The sequence below is a fragment of the Seriola dumerili genome, unplaced genomic scaffold, assembly GCF_002260705.1.
Source record: "Seriola dumerili isolate Sdu_G_001 unplaced genomic scaffold, Sdu_1.0 BDQW01000003.1, whole genome shotgun sequence".
NCBI classification, from domain to species: domain Eukaryota; kingdom Metazoa; phylum Chordata; class Actinopteri; order Carangiformes; family Carangidae; genus Seriola; species Seriola dumerili.
Window position 1 is genome coordinate 7,373,677 of NW_019174258.1, and position 24,882 is coordinate 7,398,558.

General features: G+C 41.0%; 1 protein-coding gene across 1 annotated transcript in view; it reads right to left on the reverse strand.

Annotated features, from left to right (window-relative positions):
• LOC111219170 (immunoglobulin superfamily DCC subclass member 4-like) overlaps positions 1-24,352 on the reverse strand; it is a 52,274-nt gene extending 27,922 nt beyond the window's left edge. The window contains 4 exon segments of the mRNA XM_022741785.1: positions 1,045-1,362; positions 18,387-18,509; positions 18,512-18,574; positions 24,271-24,352. Of these exon segments, the coding sequence (XP_022597506.1) occupies positions 1,045-1,362; positions 18,387-18,509; positions 18,512-18,574; positions 24,271-24,352 (586 nt within the window).
• Positions 24,353-24,882: the final 530 nt, after the last annotated feature.

Sequence of the window (24,882 nt, forward strand, 5' to 3'; positions counted from 1 at the left end):
CATACATACATGCACGTACACACACACATACACACAAACTGAAGGTCATTCTTAATGGTCTCTGAAGCCTTTCCTTTCACCATCACCCCAAACTCTCTTCAACCTTTTCCTCCTTCCCACCATTCATCCAACATCGCCCCTCCCTCCCCTTTACTACTTATTGTCCCTCAAACAAGAGATCCTCATAAATAGGCCTGTGACAGCTGACAAAAGTAGGGGCATCCACAGAGGATACTGTCTCATTTTACACAAAGCTAATGACTAAATAAAGACTACCACTTAGGAGTGTGAGAGAGAGGCCTCCGTGGAGAGGCGATTAAAAAGCTGCAGCCTGTCCTCTCGTCCCTCACACTCGCATCTTCCTGTTAATTTCTTTCATTTCCAGCCACTCTTTCTCCTTCACTCTGTGCCTTTTAACAGACTGTTGTTTAAGAGTGTACCTGTTCCCAGGACACTTGTTAGCGCTCCACCAGAGGATAAGTCTCCTATCTGCGGCAGAGGAGAACCAAGTTCATCTCCATCCATGCAAAGAAATTCCCCCGACAAATCTGAAAAATCACATTGCCCTGCGTGTGCATGTGCGTGTGCGCGTGTTCGTACCCAACTGAATACTTTAAGTGGATGAATGAATCAAACCAGTATTCTTTCCATCACATTATCTTAGAAACGATGAACAACATTTTGACCACCCAAACACAGAGGCACAGGCCAACATCTGCGATGAACATAAAGTAGCATTAATTAAGCTTGATACAGTGTTTTCATGATCGTGAAATCAACATATTTCAGGTATTAAAGAAGTAGTTCAACTGAAGCAAGAAGTGTTTTCTTGCAGAGAGTTACATGCCTATCAGAGCAGGCATTGGGAGAAAGGAAGGGCTCACCCTGGACAGATCACAAAGCTAACACCCCAAGACAGACAAAATCACAGACTCATATAACATCTATGGACGTTTTGAGAAGAGAGACGTTTTGTTTTAAGTGTGGTAGGAAACCAAAGCACCAAAATAAACCAACATGCTGTGGCTGTTGCTGGACACCTACTTGCCAAGAGTACATTTACAGTCCGGCTGGTCAGGGCTCCAAGGGCGCTGGCACTCACGCAGCTGTAGCCCCCCTCCACGTCCTGGGCAGGGTGGCCATCCTTGGAGGTCGGCAGCAGGAGGAGGGATCCATTGCCCAAATACTGCAGATAGTCATCGCCCTCCTCCAGAGGCAGGGTCTTGCCATCCTGAAGCCAGGTAACATTGAAAGGTGTATCGCTGGCCCCCAGATTGCAGTCCAGCAAGAGGGGCGAACCTGGCTCCAACACTACATGGCTGGGCCCAGCCCCGCAGCTCAGCTCCACCGAAACAGGCTTTTCTGTGTGGGACAAAGAAAGAAAAGCTAAATGTTAACTATGCACTGCACCTTCAACAGAGTAGGTTCAGCTAAGATCATCTTTATTCTGAAAAATATGTCCTTATATTTGCACCTTCTAGTGGATTTGACAGTATAACCTGTGTAAAATACATAAACAGACCCTCAATGAAACCCCTTGTAGGAACCTTCCTACTGCTCTGTAAACACTCACAGCTTAATTTAAATACTGCATGTTTTCTATTCATTAATCTGATTATTGTTGTTTTCTCACATTTGCATCATTTTTCATATTTTGCTTTTTTTGTCTACTTTGTCAGTTTCAGCATTTGTCAGTTTTGTAGCATAACTTCAATAGAGTCAATAGCGTTGGCAGCACAGATGGATAGGGGTGGTGCATTCCAGAAGCAGGGTGTTTTGGGGACAGAGCGGAGGCCAGAGGAGGAGGAGGAGGAGGAGGAGGAGGAGGAGCTCTGCAAATGAAATGGGTGTAGAAGCATGAAGGGATTTGTATGTCAGCAGCAGAACAATAAAGTCCGAGGGAGAGGGGAAGTCCTGGAGTGAGAGGTTGATGAGCTGGTGTGAGATGAGCAGCAGATTGCCACATAAACTGGAGTCAAAGGAGATGTTGTTGTTTAAAAACAGACATTTTACACTGATGAAACTTCACCATGGTTTATTTTTTTAATACTTATCTAAAATTATAAACATCCAGTCCGTCATTAAACAACATATCATTTTGAAATTAAGTTGCAGATAATTAGAAATGCAAATGAATGCACTTGCAATGCTATCAGGCAACACAAGGAGATTAGTTTATTCTTCCTAATGCACTGTGCATCTAGATATTTTAATACACTCCTCACAGTTTTCTCAATCTCCTATCTTTATATCGCTGTACCTCACCTAACAATTTGATATTATATCTGCGTTTTCCTCCTCTATTTTAAAACAGTAAGTGCAGTGAAAGACAGTTTTAATTCATTTCTGTGAAGAACAAGACGGAGAGAGAAAAGGTAGTAAAAAAATGTAGTAAAGCATCAAAGGAGAGCTCTTTGGAGAAAAGAGAATTAATGAAAAATGAAGAGGGGAAAGATCAAGACGGAAACGGAGATAAGAAATAAAAAGAACTGAACTGACTTCATATCTTGACTGACATGATGGCACTTAATTATCTGTCATGAGGAGGCTGGGTAGAATTATAATGGATAGAGAAATAAGGGGAAAAAACTGTAAAAAGAAGGGTTAAATGTAGCTCTACATTAGACTGTTTCAAGCAGACTACACAAATTATCCTACACATGATCTATTGTTAATGCTTTTAATGAGCCCATACTGTGTCATACATTATTCATTAACATCTGTTTTGTATCTTGTCTGTGTAAGACCAGAGGAAATTATTTTCCATGTAAGTGGACAATTAAGTTATAGTGCCAACTATATCAGAAAATAACTAACAGAAAAGTAGAGTAAAACAGAACCTTCTGAATGTGCTTCTCTTAAATTGTAAAATACTGTATTTTTATGCTTGTATTTTATTATGGAAGAACTGAAAAACTACAAAACAAGCATTTTTAAAAGAGCTACGTTGAGGAGCTTAGGTATGTTAGCTTAGGTTAGCAGCAATTGCACAACAAGTCCTCCAACCTAAACAACCATATAGGTCGTTTTTTCAAGCCTCTGACATGACCCATAGGAGTGTCTCCTGAAATAGCGCCCCTACGGCGGCATGTGTACCGGACCTCAGTTGTCATGGTTATCATAATAAACACGCGACAGTTCGGTTAGGTTTAGGCACAAAAACTACTTGGTTAGGGTTAGGAAAAGATCATGATTTGGGTTAAAATAAGTACTTCCTCAAAATCAGTTTTCGTGGTTACAATAATAACAACAAATGGTCACGGATAATAGAAACAATATAAGCTACTGGTTTTACATGGGAATCGCACACCAATCTGCTGTGTCATATTTCTGTGTTTTGTTGACCCATCCATCCACCCACCCACCCCAACCTCCTCCAAAGGTGGACTTTGTCACTCTTCATACCACGTCACCGCACTTTTCCCTTTGCTCCTGTCATAACTACTATGGCCACTAGATGTCGCCTAAAAACAAAACGTAACTATGGGTCGTAATAAGCTGCTGCACAAACGACCTGTAGGCTCATTTTACACAGGAGAACAGTCTCCAATTGCAATACAACATACAGTATTTTAATAACAGCAAGGCAGGCTCGATCAAGTTAACACAATCACACTGAAGAAAATAATTCACTGCAACCACTGCATCCATAGTTTATCCATCCATCGTTTCACTGTTATGTACTTGTTCCTCTTTGTCTATGCAGTGTCTATATTTGACATGTACATCATGATTTTCAAAACTCTCCCCCTTGATATAATAGATCATCTAGTTTTAGCTTTTTGACTGAAGCACCTCCACTTTGACAGAGGCAGTTTAGCATCTTTGGACATCATATTGCATATGCTGGAGTCTTATTGTCAGACTTCTTCTATAGACAAACCCGGCAGCAGATTTATGTGTTGCACAGCTGCCAATACTGCTGTTGCAGAATTCAACTGAACACATTTACACAGGCAGTCAAAGTAGATGTTTGAGTTGTTTACGGTTGGCAGGCACACCCTCCCAACAGATGACGGTAGTCTGTCTGAATGTGGAAATTATTCAGTCCCAAAAAGCACTAGTTCGAAATTAGTTTTGACAAAGTCCTTGGGAAAAAAAGAAACACATCCATAGACCTCCACAGTCAAAAACTTGGTGGCTTGTAAATCATCAAACTTCTTCATGTGTGCCTGTGTAAGACATTTCATTTAATCAGAGGAAATACATCATTTAATAAAAATCGGAAACACACAGTACTCTGGAATGTCGGCCAAGAAATGTCAAAGAGTGCCCAGCTAGCAAGAGATGTGTGGTCCGTGCGGCTGCCTCGTGGCTGATCACTCATTCTAGCGGCGGATCCCTCACTCTACTGCATGCCACTCAGAGTGTGACCGAAACATGAAGATTTTATGGAAATGTCTAAACGTATAACTGATTAAATAGGGTGTAGGCTTGTGGATTTTGTTAGTTTATAATTTTCATTTGACCTTAATATTTAACATGTGAAAGGTTCTATAGGATCTCTTGGACAGATTTCTTTGTGAAAGTGCTTATGAAGTGAAATCATTTGAAGGCATTACATATTGTGTTACATATGAGTTTAGAAATGAGGTTTACTTCTGCATACAACCCAAATTTGTCAATAGGTGACAAATATAGCGAAATGAGGTTAAGTCACTTCAAACGTCTTTTACATTAAGTCATTACATGATTTCATATGTGCCAGTGTAGGTCATCTCATTTAAACTTCCCCTCTATAGTTCATTTGACAGACCTCTTTGTGAATCCAGCTAAGAAACATTTTCTCACAGAGGCACACACACGAACACACACACAGGGAGGTTTCTTTCAGCTTCTCCTTCTCTGGCGTTGGATTAATTAAGTTAATGGGAGATGGAATTTTTTCCTTGATTAAATGAGGCCTGACCCCCTACCATCATTTCTTGATGAAGAGGCTGGGTAATGCTGAGAAAAGCTGCTGTACTTCGCTCTGGCACACACAAACACACACACACCCAAAAACCCATACAAACGCAGACACACATGTAAAGAACACTCAAACATGCACACAGTCTTGTAGGAAGAAAAACACTTGCGCACCAACACACACTGACACAGATCACCTCCACAGCTCCTCTCTTCCTCTCTCCTATTTCAACTAATTAGGTCTCATTAAGTCATTAAAACGTTAGCAGCCATTTCCCAGCTCACTGCCAGTGGTTTCACTTGGCGAGAGGTGGGGATCCTTCTGCGTTGACATGGAAGCCATTACGCCTCACAAAACTGGATGGAGGCGTGATAAGCAACACGAAAACGCAGGAAAACACAAATTTCCTTTCAGCAAGGCTTAGACATGTGTTAAACTAATACATAATTACTACATAATAAGATGAAATAAAATATAGATATCCTTCTGAGAAAAGTGAAGTGAAAAGTGAAATATTTTTAGAACCGAGGAGTAGCATGACCTACTATCCTTTAAAGAAGTAGGCATGGTAAGCACATCACATATTTCAAGTAGTGGTTATTTCATTTGGGAATAAAACGCTTGATATTCACACACAAACACACACACACACACACACACACACACACACATTCGCACCAGAAACCTCGACTTGCCCTAGATTTGTGGCCATGAGCACCACGCATGCACATATACACGCATTTTCGCACGCTAACATATACCCATGCGCACACAAACACCCGTTTCAACACACAGACGCATACACACCCGCACACACCGTAACTGTCAGTGTCTCATGAGGACACAATGCTGTGAAGAGGGGGGATCTGTGAAGTGGCCATTTTGCCAGTTTACTGACAAGTGGGAGCTGCTGGAAAGGACAGGGTACACACTCTGGGATATAGTGGTGGCTGTGCGGTCTCGCTGAGCTGTAGTGAATGGATTGCGATGGCACTGCGCCAAGAGGTTCATAGCTTACTCTAACTAGAGAGAGGACAGCGGTTTTCAAAAGGAAGAGAGGATAAAATAGAGGCCAACAGACAACAGGAGATGATCAAACACATAAAAAAAAGAAAATGAAAGAAGCAAACATATCACCCATAAATGATACAGTGCCCCTCTATCTATGCCTGAGCAGTTACAATTTTGACACTTTACCTGGATTTTCAATGGCTCTCTAATTGTGCCAACAGCAGTTATTTGGTTAAAGTAAGAACACAGAGGTGGTATGATCCACATGAATTTAAATCTAATGCTTGGTGTACCTCTATATGTCTGTCATATATCACATGGATAAATGGATAGACCAAAGACTGACTTCTTATATCCTATTCACTAATGAAAAAGGCAAAAAAAAGACAGTATAGAGAGACATAACACACGCTGACAAAGAAACAGACTGTCCCTGTCACTCAGGCAGAGAAAAACAAAGAAAAGCCCGGGGAGATGGAAAAGTGAGGAGGGCAGTGCTCTTGATACCATCAACACTTATTCCGCTAGTCCATTTCTGTTAATGGATCACCTATTCACAAAATGTTTGGGAAAACAGAAGGAGAAAGAGGAGGAGCAGGAGGAGGAGAGTGACCCAACACAGCGAATATTTCGCTCGACCCAGCTCACTGTCAACAGAGCCTGAACACCCCATGACCCCGAGGCCACAGCTCAGGTTTCCACAGCCTCTAAAGTGAAGTGATACAATACCTCATGCCTATTAAGAACTAGAGATATGCACAAAGAGCCTCGGCTAAAAGGGTCCAAAAACCAGTGCTTCTGAATATTCTTTTTTACTAATACTGATACCCAAGTAGCCAACAATATATTCTGCTGTTGCTATGTTTTGTGGAGTTTTAGCTGAGTTGCACAGTTATTATGTTGTCCTAATGTGCATTATGCTGGCTTTTATATATTTGGCTGCGTATATTAACAAGACAGAGATATACAGTCAGAATTAATGAGTTTGTACTACAGAGAGGCAAAAAGCAAGAGGTTTTACAGCCATGCTAGGAGCTCTGTGAAGCTGGCACAGCAGTGATTTGAACTCAGTGTTAACGTCAACATGCTAACATGCTCACACTGACAATGCTAAAATGCTGTTTAGCAGGTAATGTTTAATATGTTCTCCAGGTAGCAACACGAAACTTCTGGCCCAACATTATGCCTGGTTCGTTGGCCCAAGTCTGGTCCATATACCTCCACATCTGGGCTGATTCTGGCTGTTATCTTCCAATGTTGGCTGACACCCAGCAAATTTTCTGTGTGCGCTAGAATTGGTCCAGATGTGGAAGTAGCTGATAGTCACGCTGTATGTGGGCCAGACTTGGGCTGATGAATTTTGCATGTATTGAGCCAGAAGAAACACAATATGTGGCCCACTTATTCGCCAGAATAATTTTGTTACCTATCTCCATCTTAGTTTAACATATTAAAGAAATCACTGTAAAATCAATATTATACATCTCACTTACCCCTTAGCATCTTGTCATGCCAGGTAAAAGTGAAGGACCCTCATTTTTTGTACTCACAGTGACAAGAAAGGGACTGTGAATGTCTATAATAAAACATCATGGTAATCTATTCAATAATTGTTATATTGTTATATAATTGTTATGTTATATTTATGTCGAGAGAAAGGTGATGGACCAGCCACCACACTGACATTGCCATTCATAAAACCACACTCCTAGCAGGGTTAAAACTATAAAGTAATAGTTATTCATGAACAAGAGCCGGTTAAACTGGAAGAGATCTAAAAGTTCAAAAAGGTGGAGATGTGAGGTAAAAAAATCGAAAGAAAGGATATGAGACAAAGAAAAAGACTCAGAATTACAGAATGAAATAGAGGACTGAGCAGTGCAGATAAGATTAGAGCAGCCTTGAGATTCAATTGAAAGAGAGCAGCGAAATGTGATTACAGTCACTTTTTGTGAAGAGGGACCACTAAAGCACTCAAATGCAGTGATAACCAGATTGCCTTGTACATCTTCTAAATTGACACAGCGGCAGTAGATAATTGCTATGAGTTGTTCCTGAATGATATTAGCAATGTCTTGTATTGTGCACGTTGGCAGTACTTGTCTCGGAAAAAACAGGGTTGTAGGACATCACTATGCACTGAAACCTAAATACAGGCTGAGTAGACAGGGACAGATGGTCTGATTGATAGCGCGGAGCAGTTTACAGCAGGAAAACTGAGTGTGTGTGTGTGTGTGTGTGTGTGTGTGTGTGTGTGTGTGGTAGGTCTGGTTGCCACAAACCAAACCTCAAACCAAGCTCAACTAGTGCTCGGCTGTTGTTTCAACAGTGCCTTTGTTTGCTAATTCAATTACTTTACATCAATAACAACAAAGTAAAAAATAGCCCTGGCACTTACATATACTTGTGGCCAAAAACTTCGCAGCGTGTGAATAAATCAATATTTTGAAGCCACAGTTGTGATAATCTGAGCAGAGAGGCAGCTTGCGATAAAACCCTGCAGGGAGACGGAGACTCTCATGTTTCACTATCCAGGTGGAAAATGTCTGTGCAAGAACAAGAAACGACTACTGTCTAAACATTTAGGCTTTTATCTGGTATCGCTTCGTCTCTGGATTTTCATGTTAAAGTTATTGCCTTGGGTGTTGGGTTCTTTCTGTTAACATGTAAAACACAATTTGAAGCCTGCTAAACATTCAACCCTCTTTATGAGCCTTAAATTGCTCTGATGCCAAATTAAAACAGTCTGTTTACTAATTAAGCAAAGCTACACACAGAGGGCTCAACATTTCACCGAATCCACACTGAGGCTGTGACTCACTCAACAATCTGAACAGCTGCCGTGTCGGGTGTTAACCGTTCCAGTTGTGTTTCCTCCCATGATGATACTGCGGGGCTGTTCTCACACCAAGTCATCCTCACCACAAACACAAACTCACTTTCACTATCAGAAAGCCAATGAAATGATTCAAATATTTTATTCTGACCTTAAGCGTTGGAGGGTTGATGGAGTTTAAACACACATATACAGGGCTGAATTTATTAATATAAACTTTATTTACTTTAGTGGATGCATTTTTTCCCTGATGGAAAAATGTTTCAGGCATTGGGATCCCTGGCCTCCATATCAAGTGACATATTTAACTTTATACTTAAAGCCGACCAAATCAAAAATTATTACCATCCAATTACCTCCTAAAAACACATTTCATCACATTATAAGATAAAAAAGAAGTTATTTTCAGTATTGATTGATTGATTTTAGGATAATTTTGTTCAATTAATCACTTAGTTGTTATATCAGAAAATACTGAAAAACTTCTTAAAGCCCACGTTGACATATTCTAAATGCTTGTTTGGTCTGACCACAAGTAAAAAACTGTTTAATTTACTATCATAGAAGACTAAAACAACCAGCAAAAATGTATTCATTCTGGCATCAATTAATTTTGGCATTTTTGTATAGGAATTACTTAAAATCATTCTTTAATATAAAAATAGTTTCTTTCTACTAATTTAACTGACTAATATTTCAGCTTTGTAATATGTATTTGTCAACCTGCCTTTGCAACTGATGCTGCACTGAGATGTACAAAAGCTCTACTGTCGAACATCAAATGTGAATTTGCCAAGCTCTGCATATAGTAATGAACTAGAAACATGATATACACTTATAATCAGTGAGATCATACAGTGACCCCCCTCTCACTGCCAGTGTAACAACACATGACATGAAAGTGCACAATGAAAAAACAGAGGTTGTGGTGAGACAAATACAGGTCCTGTGTCCCACTAAACTCGTGTTGCGTGTGTGTGTGTGTGTGTGTGTGTGTGTGTCTGAGAGGGAGACAGGGAGCTGAACAGAGAATGAAGGGTAGAGAATGAGAGAGGGGGCGTACCAGTGCACTCCCTCATGTCTCCTGCTCTATGTACAGTGCTCATTCATCCCAGTCAGATTTCCTCCAATCACAGAGCAACGTTCCTGCAGGCAGGGCCTACCAGCAGCATGGGGCCTCCACATGGCCATGTCAAGGGCCAGGCCCACTTGCATGAGTCAACACGATGAGCAATAAAACTAACATGGGAGTAACATGGGAGATCCGAATCACAATCACAGTTTATTCACGCAGCAGCACGGTGAATGTACAGGAATGCGTTTTGGGGGACAGTGGGGCATGAAACTGGCAACACAAAGCTTCTCAGTGTGCAGGACAAAAGGAAATAATGGAAGGTATTCTACAGAAAACGGACTACAAAGATGCAAAGATAGAAGACACAGGCTGAACAGTCTCATACTCCCCTCTGCCTCAACACTGGTCTTTGAAGTGAGGCACGTGCACATTATAATGCTTGTGTGTGAGGATCAGGGTTGAGCATCTCATACAGGGTCAGGATGATGAATGAGACTGCTATGTGACACTACTTTGTACATGCACCAAGGACAGGCATACTGCGCTGAGCAGGCTTTACATATTATGCTCACACAGCGTTCTCAAAAATCCTCCATCACTGATGTAAGAGGGATGTGCTTTGATCTTTGAGTAATAAACTGCATTTGAACAACAGAGGGGCGTGTGTACTCAGTGTGAATGCAAAAATGATTTATAAATGTATGCTCTTTATTGTATGACGGCTGCATGTAGGATTAGGAGCTAAAGTGCAGCCCTCCTTTGACTTCTATGCATGCAAATGTCCTGAACTCCATACCCTCTGCAGCCTGTTCTCATTAATATAGCATAACTCTACAGTTAAACTACAACCCTGGGGTGACATGCACACACACACACACACGCACGCACGCACACACACACGGCCACCTCCAGTGGAACTCATGTGACCAAGCAGACAGCAGGAAGGAATGTGAATGCAGGTTAGTCGACAAAGTGAGCGCCGCCAGTCTGCTGCTTCTCTCACAAAGGCACGCACACACACACACACACACACACACACACACACACACACACATACACACACACACACACACACACACACACACACACACACACACACACACACACACAGACACACACACACACACACACAAAGATAAAACCACAGTGGTAGAATAAAAGCCACAGCAATGATCGCACAGTGAGAAATCAAGTTGTGCCAGCTTACCAGAGTGATGAGTTTTGATATAATAATATAATCTTCAAAATTAAAATGTGCAGAATGACAGAAGGACCATTACAATAAGGAGCTGGTTGACTGGCTCACCATAATGTCTGGTAACCTCATTACACAAAGTATTGCTGCAGCTTCACTGATCAGTCTTAACGTGATGTTTAAATGCAGATGATGTTCAAGAACTGCCAGCGCGGTCAGTGTCAGTGAAGCTGGGGCTATGGATGGAGCTGGTGCTGCGATTTAAATGAAAGTACAGTATATGATTAGATCTTGGAGTGAGGCTGGTGCTGGATAAGGCTCAAATAAAGAAAGCATATCACCTTCAGTGCCTAGTGTGACCCTACCCGGAGCATTTGCTCAAAATCTCATCATGTACAGTTAACAGACACAGTGTATGGCAAACCTCAGTGACCTAGTAAGCCAACAGGATGAAATGGCACAATCCGCCTGAGTTGCATCACTACAGTTGTAATATTAATTTGTGCTCCTGGGATCAAAGAATTAACAGAGAGCAGCATTTCCAAAGAGCAACTTGGAAATAGACTGACTCACCAACATTTGATCTTTATGTGCAACTGAGGTGCAACTCGGTGCAAAAGCCGAACGGAGAACATGACCATAGACCCTTAAGGACATGTTTTACATGCTGGCATCATCTGAAAAGGACCGACCTGTAATATTTCAGTAACATTTCTACACGGCTCAAGTGTGAATAAAAGCACACACACAAGATTACATTGCTCTTACATACTATATGGCATATATTTTGGTATATAGTGTACGGATGGACGCTGAAGTGTGTGTATGTAAGCAACAGGGCTTATGTAAAAATGGCTGGAAAGTGGCCAAATGGCAAAATTAGAGAGCTATTCTCCCTCAGACAGGAAGTTGCAATAAACAATCTTCACCTTATACATGATATGTAGCTTGACTTGTCTGATGGGCTGGATTCCAAACACCATCCACGCACTGAGGCTCTATCTGTATTGATCCTGTCATGATTATGTGATTGAAAAGAGTAAAAATGGAATGTTTCCATTACTGAGACTCACATGTCAAAGCCAAAAAAGCCATTACTTTACCAGACAGACAAACACTGAAATGTTCTTATATAAATGTTTTTTTATAAAAAATCACTTTAAATTGGAAAAAAGTCTAAGTTCAAAAATACACATTTGAAAAAAAAGGTTACATTTTAAATTCAAGGTTATGATCTCAAATCCCTTTTCGTGAATTCAAATATCAGCTCGTCATACTCTCTTACTTACATTCTCCGTCACAGGTTTTAGATGGAAAAAAATATTTTTGATCTTTAAATTGTTCTTTTTCTTTTACCACAGATCTGCCCCAGGATAGTCATAGACACATATGCCATTATCTCACAAGGTCTCATTTTGGGGGTATTTGTAAGAGGCCATGGTATTTACAGCTGAAAAAAAAAAACAGTGACAAAATAAACTGACTACAATTCTTGCACATCCCAAGAGGGCAAATCATTTGAATTCATAGCAGACAAAATCGAGCTCAAGACTTCCTTTCCCTTCATACAAACACCTCCGTGCTTGAGCTTGCCTCCCTGGCAGCATGAATAGGAGCACACAGGGCACCATAAAAATCAACATATTCACTGCACAAATATACCCAGTTGAAACTCAGCCCAAGGCATCTTTAAATAATATGCATCCTAATTTAGCATGGACTCTCTGGGGATGAGATCAAGATGCACTCACAAATTGCAGCTGACACACCCACACTGCACACACAAGCAGGCAAATAAGCAAGCGGGCAGGCACACGGGGTGTATGTACCTCAGCAAACACACACATGCAGATACTTAATTTACTGCTAATATGCAATGAGCTTTTCTCCACAGGCGCTGCTGTCCGACGAGCTCTGGTTTCAAGTCTCAAGAGATCTGAGCGTGTATGTTCACGGAATTACTGAATAAGAACATAGAAAGTTTGAGCCTGGGAAAACTTCAAATAACGCTAACAACTCGAACATAGTCATTAAACACACTATTTACATAAATACATCATTTACAAATAAATTGCAAATGCAATTACACGAAGGCATTAAGGTGGTGTGTTCAGAAGGAGAGGATCTATAATCTGCTACAGAACATCGAAGAGCAGAATGTGAAAGTGAGATAAAAGCAGGTCTAATGTATTTTTCTATACATTTAGCCACTGCAGTGTACACACAGAAACCTCAGAGCTGATATTATATACATATGTAAACAGTGTAAGCACCAACGCAAGACATACTGCAGACAGAATACGTCCCTCAAGAAATTCAATGTTTCATATTCCTTAACTGCCGCTATATGGGAGGTTGAACAGCTGGCCCCTCCGGTGTAGACACAACAAACTGGAGCTGAACACACTTTAAACACTCAAGATGATGGTAGAGTTCAAGAGAAGGCATGGATGAGAGTGGAAGATATCCTCCCTGCAGTGGCTGTTTGTTAGTCTTCATGGTTTTAAGTACGAGTTACACCAACAGCTCCTTGGACGGACATGCACAATTGCCTAATAAACTTGATTCAAATTCGAGTTCTGATTCCAGTTTCAGACCAAGTATGGAAATGTAAGATGAAGGACAACCTCCAAAAGCACCAGCTGGAAGAAAACTAGAGCCAGGAACCAAAAACCAATAAAACTTTAAAGCTGCTTCGCTAATTTGGTTTGCCACTCGTAGCGCCAACCTACAGTAACATCAGCTGTTTTTTCCCTGCCCATCCGGTGTGAAATATGTATTGCAGGAGAGATGATCACAGAGATGTAAAGGTAACACGCGGCGAGGGAAGAGAATCAAACATCTGTCAGGCAGAATGTCATACCACTTTATCAAAGGCAGTGATATAGTGATACCCATGACTTCACTGTGCTGCAAACTAGAGATTGTGCATTTTGTGGTAAAACTTGGATGTTAAATTTCGTGGCAATTACCCTTGTTCAGACACGTTTGTAACAACCCCACTACATTCAAAGTATCTTCCACTGACACTGTGCCAAGCCGAAAACGTAACCCCTTGTGTAACTTTACATCTCCATAATATCTAAGCTAGAGAATGGACTTTACCCCATGGTACCCTAGGGCAGTGTGGAATAAATGGTTGACTCAAAACACAGTTCCCTCCCACCACCGTGGCTAATTTTCCTCAGGTGTTCCATGGAAATATTAAATTTTATGAAACAAGCCGCTGAGCTGACCTGTGAATACTGCAGGAATAACAGTACTTTTTTTCCCTATAATAGTAACAGACTGCATGTTCTATTTCACAATAAAAGACTATAATTTAATCCATCCCAGGAGTGACCACACAGAGGTAGTCTAAGGTGATTTCAAAGCTAAAATTATGACATCAGCGGTGTGGTGCTGTTGATAGGCAGAATCACACCCTTCGCAGGCATTTCAAGAGCTTGTGAGCAAATGCTGCTCATTTGGATTGAGAATATGATTTGTTTGTCTGTATAATGGTACTTAATACAAGGACAAGGAAGCTGTGAATAAAATAAAATGTAATCATAGATACATGGATTACTGCTGGTTGTAGAAATGTGGCAGAAGCTGAGCTTAGAAACAACAACATTAAAGGCATTTAAAAAGCAATACAATTAATGGTTCTAAAAGTTAATAATAAAGCAATATAACAGCTGTATTGAAAAATTTAAAGAGTAGAAAGACTAAACATTACAAACACAGTTTTTAAGCCAAGCCACTTTTTGCTGCATACAGAATACTTCTTTTAATCGACGACATGAAAGGGGGACACTGGTTGTGATGAACCTACAGAATTATTAGAGCTATTGCCTGAATCTGCAGCTTGCCTCAGCTTTACAGAGCTCAACAGAGAGTTTTAGCGCACAACTCACTGTTCAGCTGTCCAGCAACTTTACTGTTTGGTTCACTCTCACCGCTCTCATAGTGTCGTTTTCCACAGTCTCCTGTGGAAAAGCTTTAAAAGAACCCACTGTACACTACCTGCTCAGCACAAAATGACAGACAGACACAGGAAGTGAGTAGCTGGTGACACAGTGGAGCCAGATATTCCCCTCTGGTGTTGGTAGAGACCAAAACTAGAGGTCAAACAGAATGAGCATCAGACTTAAATTCACCACACCACCTGAAATACAGCAAAAAATGAATGATAGTGTTGTTCCATAACTGCTGGAATTAGAATAAGAAACGGTTTGCTCGGGGTGTTGCCTTTCCCTGTTGTTAGCATGTCTGTGTCTGCTGTTTCCTGAGGGTACTCTTGAGTTTCCCCCATTGACGAGCAGAAGAAGGAGTTGAGAGAATGGATGGTATTTTGCACAGAGATGGGAAATTAATTTGAAGTATTTTTCCCCTTAATCAAGGCTTATGACACTATGCTGGTCCTGTGGAATTGCAGAAGACTGATGTTGCACTGGGCATCTCTCTACAGTGTAACTGTGTGAGTATAAAGCTGGACAAGCATCACGTGAGCTTGATCAACACTTAATGTGAGCTGTTCGACTGTTAATGCAAATGTTTTTCATAACAGTATAGAGGCATTTGGGTAGCGGACATCCTCACCCTACATTTCATCATGCAACTGTTGCTGTGTTAACAATTTTCTTGTGCATAAAAAAAAAAAAAGGCCAAAGGCGTTACAATAATCGGATTCATTTGCTCATAAAGTCCTGCGGGACTGCAGATGTTTTTTTTTATTATGTCCATGAATAACTGAGCGAGTGAGGACTGTGAACACACAGACACCCAGGCACTCACACTCATTCATTTGCTTGTGATGTGTTAAGTGAGGCTGACATATTTTCATTTGATCTTTAGAATGGACAAAACAAGCTCTTTGTTTGTGGATGTAGCAATGGCCCTTGCCCTCAAATTCGCCCCACCAGCAGCCGCCAATTCATCTCTGTCCCACAATTGCCCCCAGCCCCCACTCACTACCAACCTCAGTTCCCACAACCACCAACACCCACGACATTCATGCTCCAGTTTCAGAACCTAACAAAACACACGCAGAGAGAGAAACATGCACACACCAAATCACCCTAAATGACTGCGCCGTTGACTGCTCTTGATGACTAATAACAATGCAGTGTAATTATTTGGTAATAATACATAAATACTAATCTGTTGGTTTGATCATAAAGCATGATGGTGCTGTCAGCAGAGCTCATGAATGCAAATGTGAATTTTGCTCTGAAGCAAAACACTTTTTGATGGCAACTGTTAAATATTGCAGTGGATTTTAGTCTGTGATTCCTTTAATGTTCTTTTAATCGTTTTTTCTTTTTTTTTGTAAATGTGTTGTTTCATAAACTCAAAAGCTTTTTCAGATACCAAGCAAACTGTCAAAACTGTTTGGTACCAACTTCCAGTGATAAATCTCAGTGTGCAAATAAATCAATTCCCTCCTCACTCTTATCACAGACAACCTCCATCACAATCGCCATTTACCTGCAAAAGATTTCATCATCTGGATGTGATCACCCCCCGGTGTGGCACTCACTCTCCTGTCAGGAGGATCTCAAGGGGAGTAATTCCTTATTCTGCCTCTGCTGGAGTCTGCAGGCCATGGTAATCTAACTCTATATAAATCGTATCCTCTGACCTTCTACTACTATATCAGATGGAAGTCAAGGAGGCATATACCTAGTTGCCTCCCTTTTAAAGCCTTCATTTGCATAATTGAACAATGAATAACAGAACTTATGTGATAAAATTCCACAATATCTCAGAGGGAGATGGGAGGTCTAACTGGGTGTGTGTAAGTACTTTAGGGTTTCTGATATATTCATTCCTGCCACGCTTGACTTTTCACCACCACAACGATCCTTGTGCACATTATTGCTTTATATCTCATCGCTGTTGGTAGCATTCACTGCAGAGCACGTCATCCTAAATGTTGAAGCAGCAGCACATCTGTGATGATGTTGAAGTGAGCCGCAGACACAGGAGAGGGATAAAATTATAAATGAAAAACTTTAAGCAGTGCTGCTACTATATTTGCTGAACACAACCACACAACAATATGTAAATATATATTGCAGAGAATATTTGATAGCCTCTCTCTGTCAAACACACACACACACACATAGTACACACAGTCCCACTTGTCTGATCCCCATGATAGGCTCTTAACAGATACACCTGTTAACATGTTAGTGCTCAGTACTTCAGACTTGAACATTTTAACCGAAATGTCCGTCACACAGTTCAAACTTGGAAGCAGAACACTACAGCTACAATCTGGGAGTTTACCACAGTTCACACAGTCTGATGACAGCTGGTTACATTTCACACCTATTGCACTCCCTAAAGCTCTGTAACAAAAGAGAATTATGGGTAATGAGCTTCACTTCATCACTATTACTCCTTTCCCCTCTTCACCTGTGGCTTGTTCTATAATGATTTCATACAGCCATGCAGAACAAAGTTCTCAGATCTATGATGGGACAAAAACACATGTATAGCTTTTGTTCTATGGGAGTCCCCCATGAAGGAGTTTTCAGGAGAAAAATACATGTCTGCTTCGCTATTTTTAATACCCCCCCCCCAAGAGCTTTTTAACCGTGTAACCTTCCCTGATATTCTGCACAGGTCTTTGTCATGCAAATGCTGCGGCCACTCGTCGTCGCCTGTGTGGGCAGACTTTCCTCCTCAACCAGCCCGCTTCCTCTCTCTGGAGCTACTGTGCATCTTTCACTATCATCTCCCTAACACATTTTTTTTTCCACTGCAAGTTTATGAAGACCGTGTGTTTGTTATGACATTATGACCCTTTTTCACATATTCTTTCGCTCAACTTTATAAGCCAGTGGCTACAACCATATGCAATGCGCACAGTCGGTCAGGGTTATTAAGCTGTGAGAAAAAGTTCAGACTTTTTGGCAAAGCACTCGACACATTTAAGGGTGGTTTGCTTCCAGGGCGCTCCACTCTTATTAAGCACCACATCTCGTCTGTTTGATCCCAAACTTCCCCCCGGCTGGTTCAAAACCCTCTGGCCGCCCTGTGGCAACATTCAGGGCTGCTCCTTGAGCAATGTGCTGCAACTTCGTAACGCCAAAACCTTCCAGCGCGTCCTGGGAGAGGCACCCACGAAGTAACAGTACACCACTACCTCATAAGCACCGGAGAGGCCACATGGGGTGAACACATAATAGTACGGAGGGGATATAGCAGAGGACCGCGCAAGGTGCAAATTCATCCAGTAGCTCTCCCCTATCTTTTATCACAGCCCACTTATGTTGTGAGTAACTGCACTTCAGTGTAATAAGAGTGGCCCGCTGCCTCACACATGCACTCCGCTGAAAAACCTACAAAAGATTAAAGTGAGCTTTACCTTGCTTGGATGGACCACAAAACAGCGAAAGAAGACAGAACAGCCAAATTGTACTCTCCACCGCCATGTACAGCCTTTGATTTCCACCAGTGGGGTAGCAGCGTGCGTCTATACAACCAGCTATACCGTTATAGCGACATGCATATGTTGGAATCCGCTATTGTCTCCGCCGGTGCGTGAAAGAGTCTCTGTGAATGTTTAGGTCTCTTTGGTTAACAGTCCCCCCGGCTTTCCTAACAATAGGGTTGCATTAGACGGGGGAGAGCCGTCGTGTCTCTCGGCGCTCCAACGCCATGTTGCGAACGAATTTTAAGTGTGTGTTGGCTGCTGGTCCACACACACACACACACACACACACACACACACACAAGCAAGTATGGACGCACGCGCGCGCTCACATACGCGCACGCGCACACGCACGTTCACCAGACACTGGCTGGCAGGTCGTCGCTGGAGTCCTGAAAAGCTGTCGGTGATTCTAACACACCCCTTCCTCTTCCTTTTTGTTCAGCTCCATGCTTTCCACTAACACTTGGAGGATCAATTTAAAGGCGGATACGCTGTAGAAACACTTAATATCAAATTTGTTAAAATATATTTTGCCCCAGGCGCCCTCTCTCTCTGTCTGTCTGTCTGTCTGTCTGTCTGTCTGTCTGTCTGTCTGTCTGGGACGATGAATTCGTTAGGGTAATGCTTCATTCTCTGTTGGAGCAAAACGAAGTGTGGAGAATGGTCTGGCTGAGCGGTTATCTGTAATGACTGTTAATGTGTTGCCCTGAATGAACTCAGTGTTGGAGATACTGCTGATGTTTACGAGGTTCACATATTCAGAAACACATGTTCCAGTCAAAATATTATTTTCCAATCAGGCAAAACCTACAGTCATTAATTTTTACAACTTATAAAAAATGTCCTAGTGTGTTTTAGGATTTCCTGCAATATCTGTGAGTGAGGACCTTTGTTTATGCACATGCATGGACATGTATGCTTGGCTGCATTAATGCTTCTGTGTGATAAAGTAGGTCTGGGTAAAAAAAAAAAAAAATGGAGAGCAGGAGAGGCACATGTGCTTTCTGAGCAAGAACAAGCAGGAGGAGGAGGTGTGTTTGTGTGTGTGTCTGTGTGTGTGTGTGTGTGTGGGGGGGGGGGGGGCGTTGGTGGTGTGCATCCCAATCAATCAACCAGCCTGCCTCCTGCACTGAGTGCTAAGGGACCCGCTGACTTTTGCATGCAACCACATAGCAGGAGCCAGCTGGAGCCCAGCCTTCCCAGATTAGACAAAGACTCGTCTCGTGCAGTACTCTCAGCATCACCAATATCAGCAGCATCCCCACATTCACCAGCGTGCACAGATAGAGCAGGAGAGAAAAACACAAAGTGAAGGCTTTTACCAGTCAGATACAGCCGCTCACATATCCATCAGAGCTACTACTTGTTACACTGTAATGGATTGTTCTTTGAAGTTCCAATGTGCCATATCCACCTTTTGATGATGTGACAGCCACTCATAAATTGCTTGTTGGAAAAGAAAGAACGCCTATTCCACATCATTAGGGAGTCATCTTGCACCATTTGAAACTTAGTGTAACATCTGTGCTTTTGAATACAGCCTCCTTCTGTTTATTTTTTTATTCTTATTTTTTAAATGGATCTACAGCATGTAAGAGCTGAATGCTTTGTATTATGCCTACAACATAAAGAAGAAAGACAGGGAATCATAAAGGGCAGTGATGAAGGACTTCCTTTTGATAATAATAGCTTGTCCAGCCAGATTTCTCATCCCAGCGTATTCATTTAATACTGATATAAGATTGATTTGAGCTGATGAAATGAAATGGGATGGATGCATTTCCCAGGTGTCTGATTAAAGCAAATGTCTGGGCCACTGGATTATGTGATTGCATTGGAAAACTAATAGCTTTGCTGTGTCCTCTGTGATTGTGGTCAAGCTGTAATTTCCCTGCCTCTCCTTTTTCCTCCCCAGCTGCCGTAAAATAATGAACACAAACTACCAGCTGCTCGCAAATCACTGAAAAGCACTATGATATCAGTGCACAAACCATCTAAAAGAAATAGCTTTAGTTCAATTTCATCATAAAATGTTGACACTTCACTATTTGCCGGAGGTTTGGCTGTGTGCCGCTATCCATCACAGTACAAGTGTGCAATGCAGGACACAATATGTTGCAGTGCCAACAGTCCAGACAGACAGAAATTAAACAATCAGTGTCCCGTCAAAACCTCAAAAGCCAATCCAGTGGAGGGTACAACCTGCTCCCAGTTATGTTCTTAATTATGAGTAACTTGATTCCCTCAATCCACAATCCAACTGAGCACACTGCAGCAACAGTTGAAACCCCATCTGCAAACTGTTACCCCCGACAGACGAGGCTGTCCATGTGCTCTGGTTGATATGTATTATGAGACTGGTGGTTCTATGATTGAACACTGGTCGCTCATTATCATATTTAAAGCAGTTTTGTACAACATAAAAACAGTGTGCTTCAGGAATTTCAGTACAAAACGGCCTTCCAACAGCTTTCTTTTCACAGTCAAAGAAAGAAAGCCATGCTCGCCAAAGATAGAGCAGGCCGATTGCTGAGAAAATTATTTACACATTTGATGCTCTGCCCACTGAGACCAATTAGGATAGTAAAGTTGTTTGGCTTGAGTCAAACAGCAAGAGGTTTCAGTAGTTTCTCTTGGCAGTAAGAGGTAGGTTAGTGTTTCTGTTTTTCACTGAAATCAAATTAGATTTTTCTACTACAGACAATATTGCAATTGGTTGGTGAAGAGCTGAGCAACTCTGCAGCACTCCAAATGTCTATCTTATTAAGTGCTGTGTTCATGTTTATATAAAGACACACTTTTCTTTAAATTACTGCACAGGACGAGAATATTCTTGACTCAGCTGGAAAAAAAATACAGTCCGCCTTCATCAATATACTGTCACGCTCATTTAGTTTGACTTTTCTGATGTCAATATTACTGCAAAAGTCAACTTTAAAATCCAATTAGTACTGAGCATAAAAACTCACTTGCGTATTTCACACAAAGATTCATTATCTAGCTTTGTTTTGCATAATATATATGAGCTCAGAGTATATATAATTTTTTTTTTTTTTTAATCAATTATACAGCACTAAAGGAGATTAAATTAGAGTATTAGGGGCTTCAAGCTGAACCAAACACAAAAGAAACGATCAAATTAATAGTTTAACTGTAATAACAAGCTTTTCTGGTATCTTTCCATGAGCTAATAGCACGTTATATGTCCTGCGTAATGATGATGACATACTTATTATTCATGACCATTCATAAAGAACACATACTGTATGCTGCATGATAAATTACAATCATTGCTATAAGAGATTATTAGTGAACCATCATAAACTTAATCACTTATTTAAGTATCTTGTCTGTAGTGAATGTGAGATCAAAGCAGTGTATTTTTCTCTCAGTAATGGTGAATTGTAGAGAAATGTATATTGATGATTTAATTATTAGGGTTAATTAGCCACTCTGGTACAAGGACACACACACACACACACACACACACACACATATATATATACATATATATATATACACATATACATATATATATATATATATATATATATATATATATATTTAATACAAATTAAAGGACACTGAATAAATGAGTAGAAACACACTAAAATGCTGAGCAGGCCCAACTGGGTCTGATTTTGTATCAAGATGGCAAGAGGAAAAGATCTAAATGACTTTAAAAGAAGGTTCATTGTTGGGACAGAGATAGCAGGAGCTTTCAATAGTAACAGTGACATCTACATTTAGATCTATGGGAAAGATGTCAGTAAATAAGGTCAGAGATATTTGATGACCATGAGGCTCATGCATTAGTGCGATATGTAAGGAAAAATAGAAGAGCAACTCTTCCTCAGGAGACTCAGAATGTGAGTGCAGGATGTGTCAGCAAGAATAGTCCATCAACGGTTACATAGAGATTATAGTATTATATTATAGTATAGTATAATTACAGTGCATAAACCCCTCGTTACAAAGATGAATGCACATTTGAAAGTTTAGTGGTGATAACACCATAGGCACTGGTCTATAGAGATGTGGAAAAAAAAGTGATATGGTCAGATGAGTTGTCCATCACCATATTCTCCACAACTGGACAAGTGCATGTGTGGTGTGCAGAAAGAGAACGGTACAAGCCTGAGTGCTCGACCCTTACAGTAAGGGGATCTGGTGGCTCTGTTATGCTGTGGGGGGCATTTTGCTGACATGGCACAGTTTGGGTCCTCTTGTCCCCTCAGAGGGAAGGGTCACTGCAAATCAATACAAAGTTGTTCTGAGGGATCACCTTTATCCTGGGATGAAACATCTTTATCCTGATGGGAGTGGTCTCTTCCAGGATGATAATGCTTCCATTCATAGGGGACGAGGTGCCACTGAATGGTTTGAAATGGTGTGAAAATGATGTGAATCATTTGCTATGGCCTCCACAGTCCTCAGATCTCAACACCTACGCAAGATTTTGAAGCGACGTGTTTGACAGCGCTCTCCACCACATCATCAAAACAGAATGGCCCTACAGTAAAGTTGAGAGACTTGCAGAATCAATGAGAAGTAAGCTGTTTAAGCGGCTTGTGGTGACACTTTATGTTGGCTTTTCCTTTGTCATTCATATATATATATATATATATATATATATATATGTGTGTCTCTGTGTGTGTATGTGAGAAATATATATATATGTGTATATTTAGCCAGTTTTTGTGTTAAATAAGTGAACAAAGAAATGTATGCTTATGTGTTCTTGTGACGAGTTTGAAAAGAGCATTTTAATGATTTAAAAGAGTAATTTTCATTACTGCCATCGTCACAGCAATGGGTCCTGCTGTTTGAGAATAATTGCTGGATTATAAAGCAGTCCGTGTGACTGCGTGGCAGTCAGTCACTGCCACAATTACTGCCCCAGTAAAATATGTTAATGATGCTTAGCTGCTGTTCTGTTTCTTTGATTTCATTGCTATTTGGCCTGTTAATTAGTAGCCTTTCTATTTTACAAGTATTTGTAAGAGTGAGAAAACTATCCTGTTTCTGTGATATTGTTGTATAAGCTTATTTATTCTACTGTATGTCAGATGTAAAAAGTCATAAACATATAGCATGTGATTTTAAATCAAACCAAAAATAAATCACATGTATAAACTACAAAAGTACCAATTTTAAGGAAGTATACTCCAGAAATGCTAATGTGGTTAGAAATAAAAATAAGAAAAAAGTCAGTTATCAGCTTGCTCCCGCCCTTTGTTTGTGTCCTTGTCTCTAGGCCACATGTATTCGGCGGTGAGTCTGTGAGGTTTGTGCATTTCAGTGCTGTGTACAGTAGCTTCTGTGGGGCATGTCTTTCATCTTCCTCAAGGTCAGAGACACCTAGCTCCATCTGACAGCAGTGTGTCTCCTGAATAGGTAAGGAAATACCACAGACTCACTGACAGACAGATAGAACAGTGCCCCCAGCTGGAGGTGCGGAGGAGCCACTACATCATGCATCATTCATGTCAACTGTACAAAGGGAGCAACGGTGATCAGAATGCTGAATGAACCCAGTGTACAAAGATAGATATTTTGTGTATTCTCCCCTGTAACTTCCCTTTCACCTGATTTCTTTATCTTTCCTTTTTTCACACAATTTCAGAACCAACCTTTATGTCGTTAAAAAATACTAATCATCACCTATAATCATGTGTCCTCCATTTTCCAGATGGGTTTAATCAACTACTGTGAAATGTTTAGTGAACAAACACTGCATGCTACGGTCCATGGTTCATGTTTAGATATGTAAATGAGGTTGGTGTATGATTGCCTTGCCACAATGTTATTCCACCTCCTTCCGCTGGAGGGGTGCCCTCCACATACTTGGCCTGGAGGAAAGCGTCTCCATAGAAACTAAGACAAAGGTGGCACATGGGCTTAGAGGGTGACTGGGCAAATGGTTTTTCTTTCGGAGGACAATGACACTGGGGCGCACTGGCACTGGGCCGCAATTGAGAGCATCAAGCAGGGATATTGAGTGTCGAACAACAGACACTTATTTTTACCTCATTTAAAGTGCATTTACTCACCCAGTGATGAGGACAAATAAATGTATTCAATATGAACGAGTGGACTAACGTGTGTGTGTGTGTGTGTGTGTGTGTGTGTGTGTGTGGGCGCGCAAGTATTTGGGTGTGTGGTGTTGCAGGACCTCCACGTTTTACTGACAAGTTTTTATAAAAATTTTAGCGCAAAGTGAAAACAAAATGTTACACGTTTAAATGATAAGACATATCAAGATGATGAATGTACCGTAGATCATGAATAAATCATCAACTTTTTACTTAGTTTAAATGTGCAATTTCATAAGTCTCTTTTACAGATTATTTGTGGATTAATTGAGGCAGAGAGGGAATTTTGACTGACCCAAACAAAACTATATACTTCAATAAATAAGATGCTG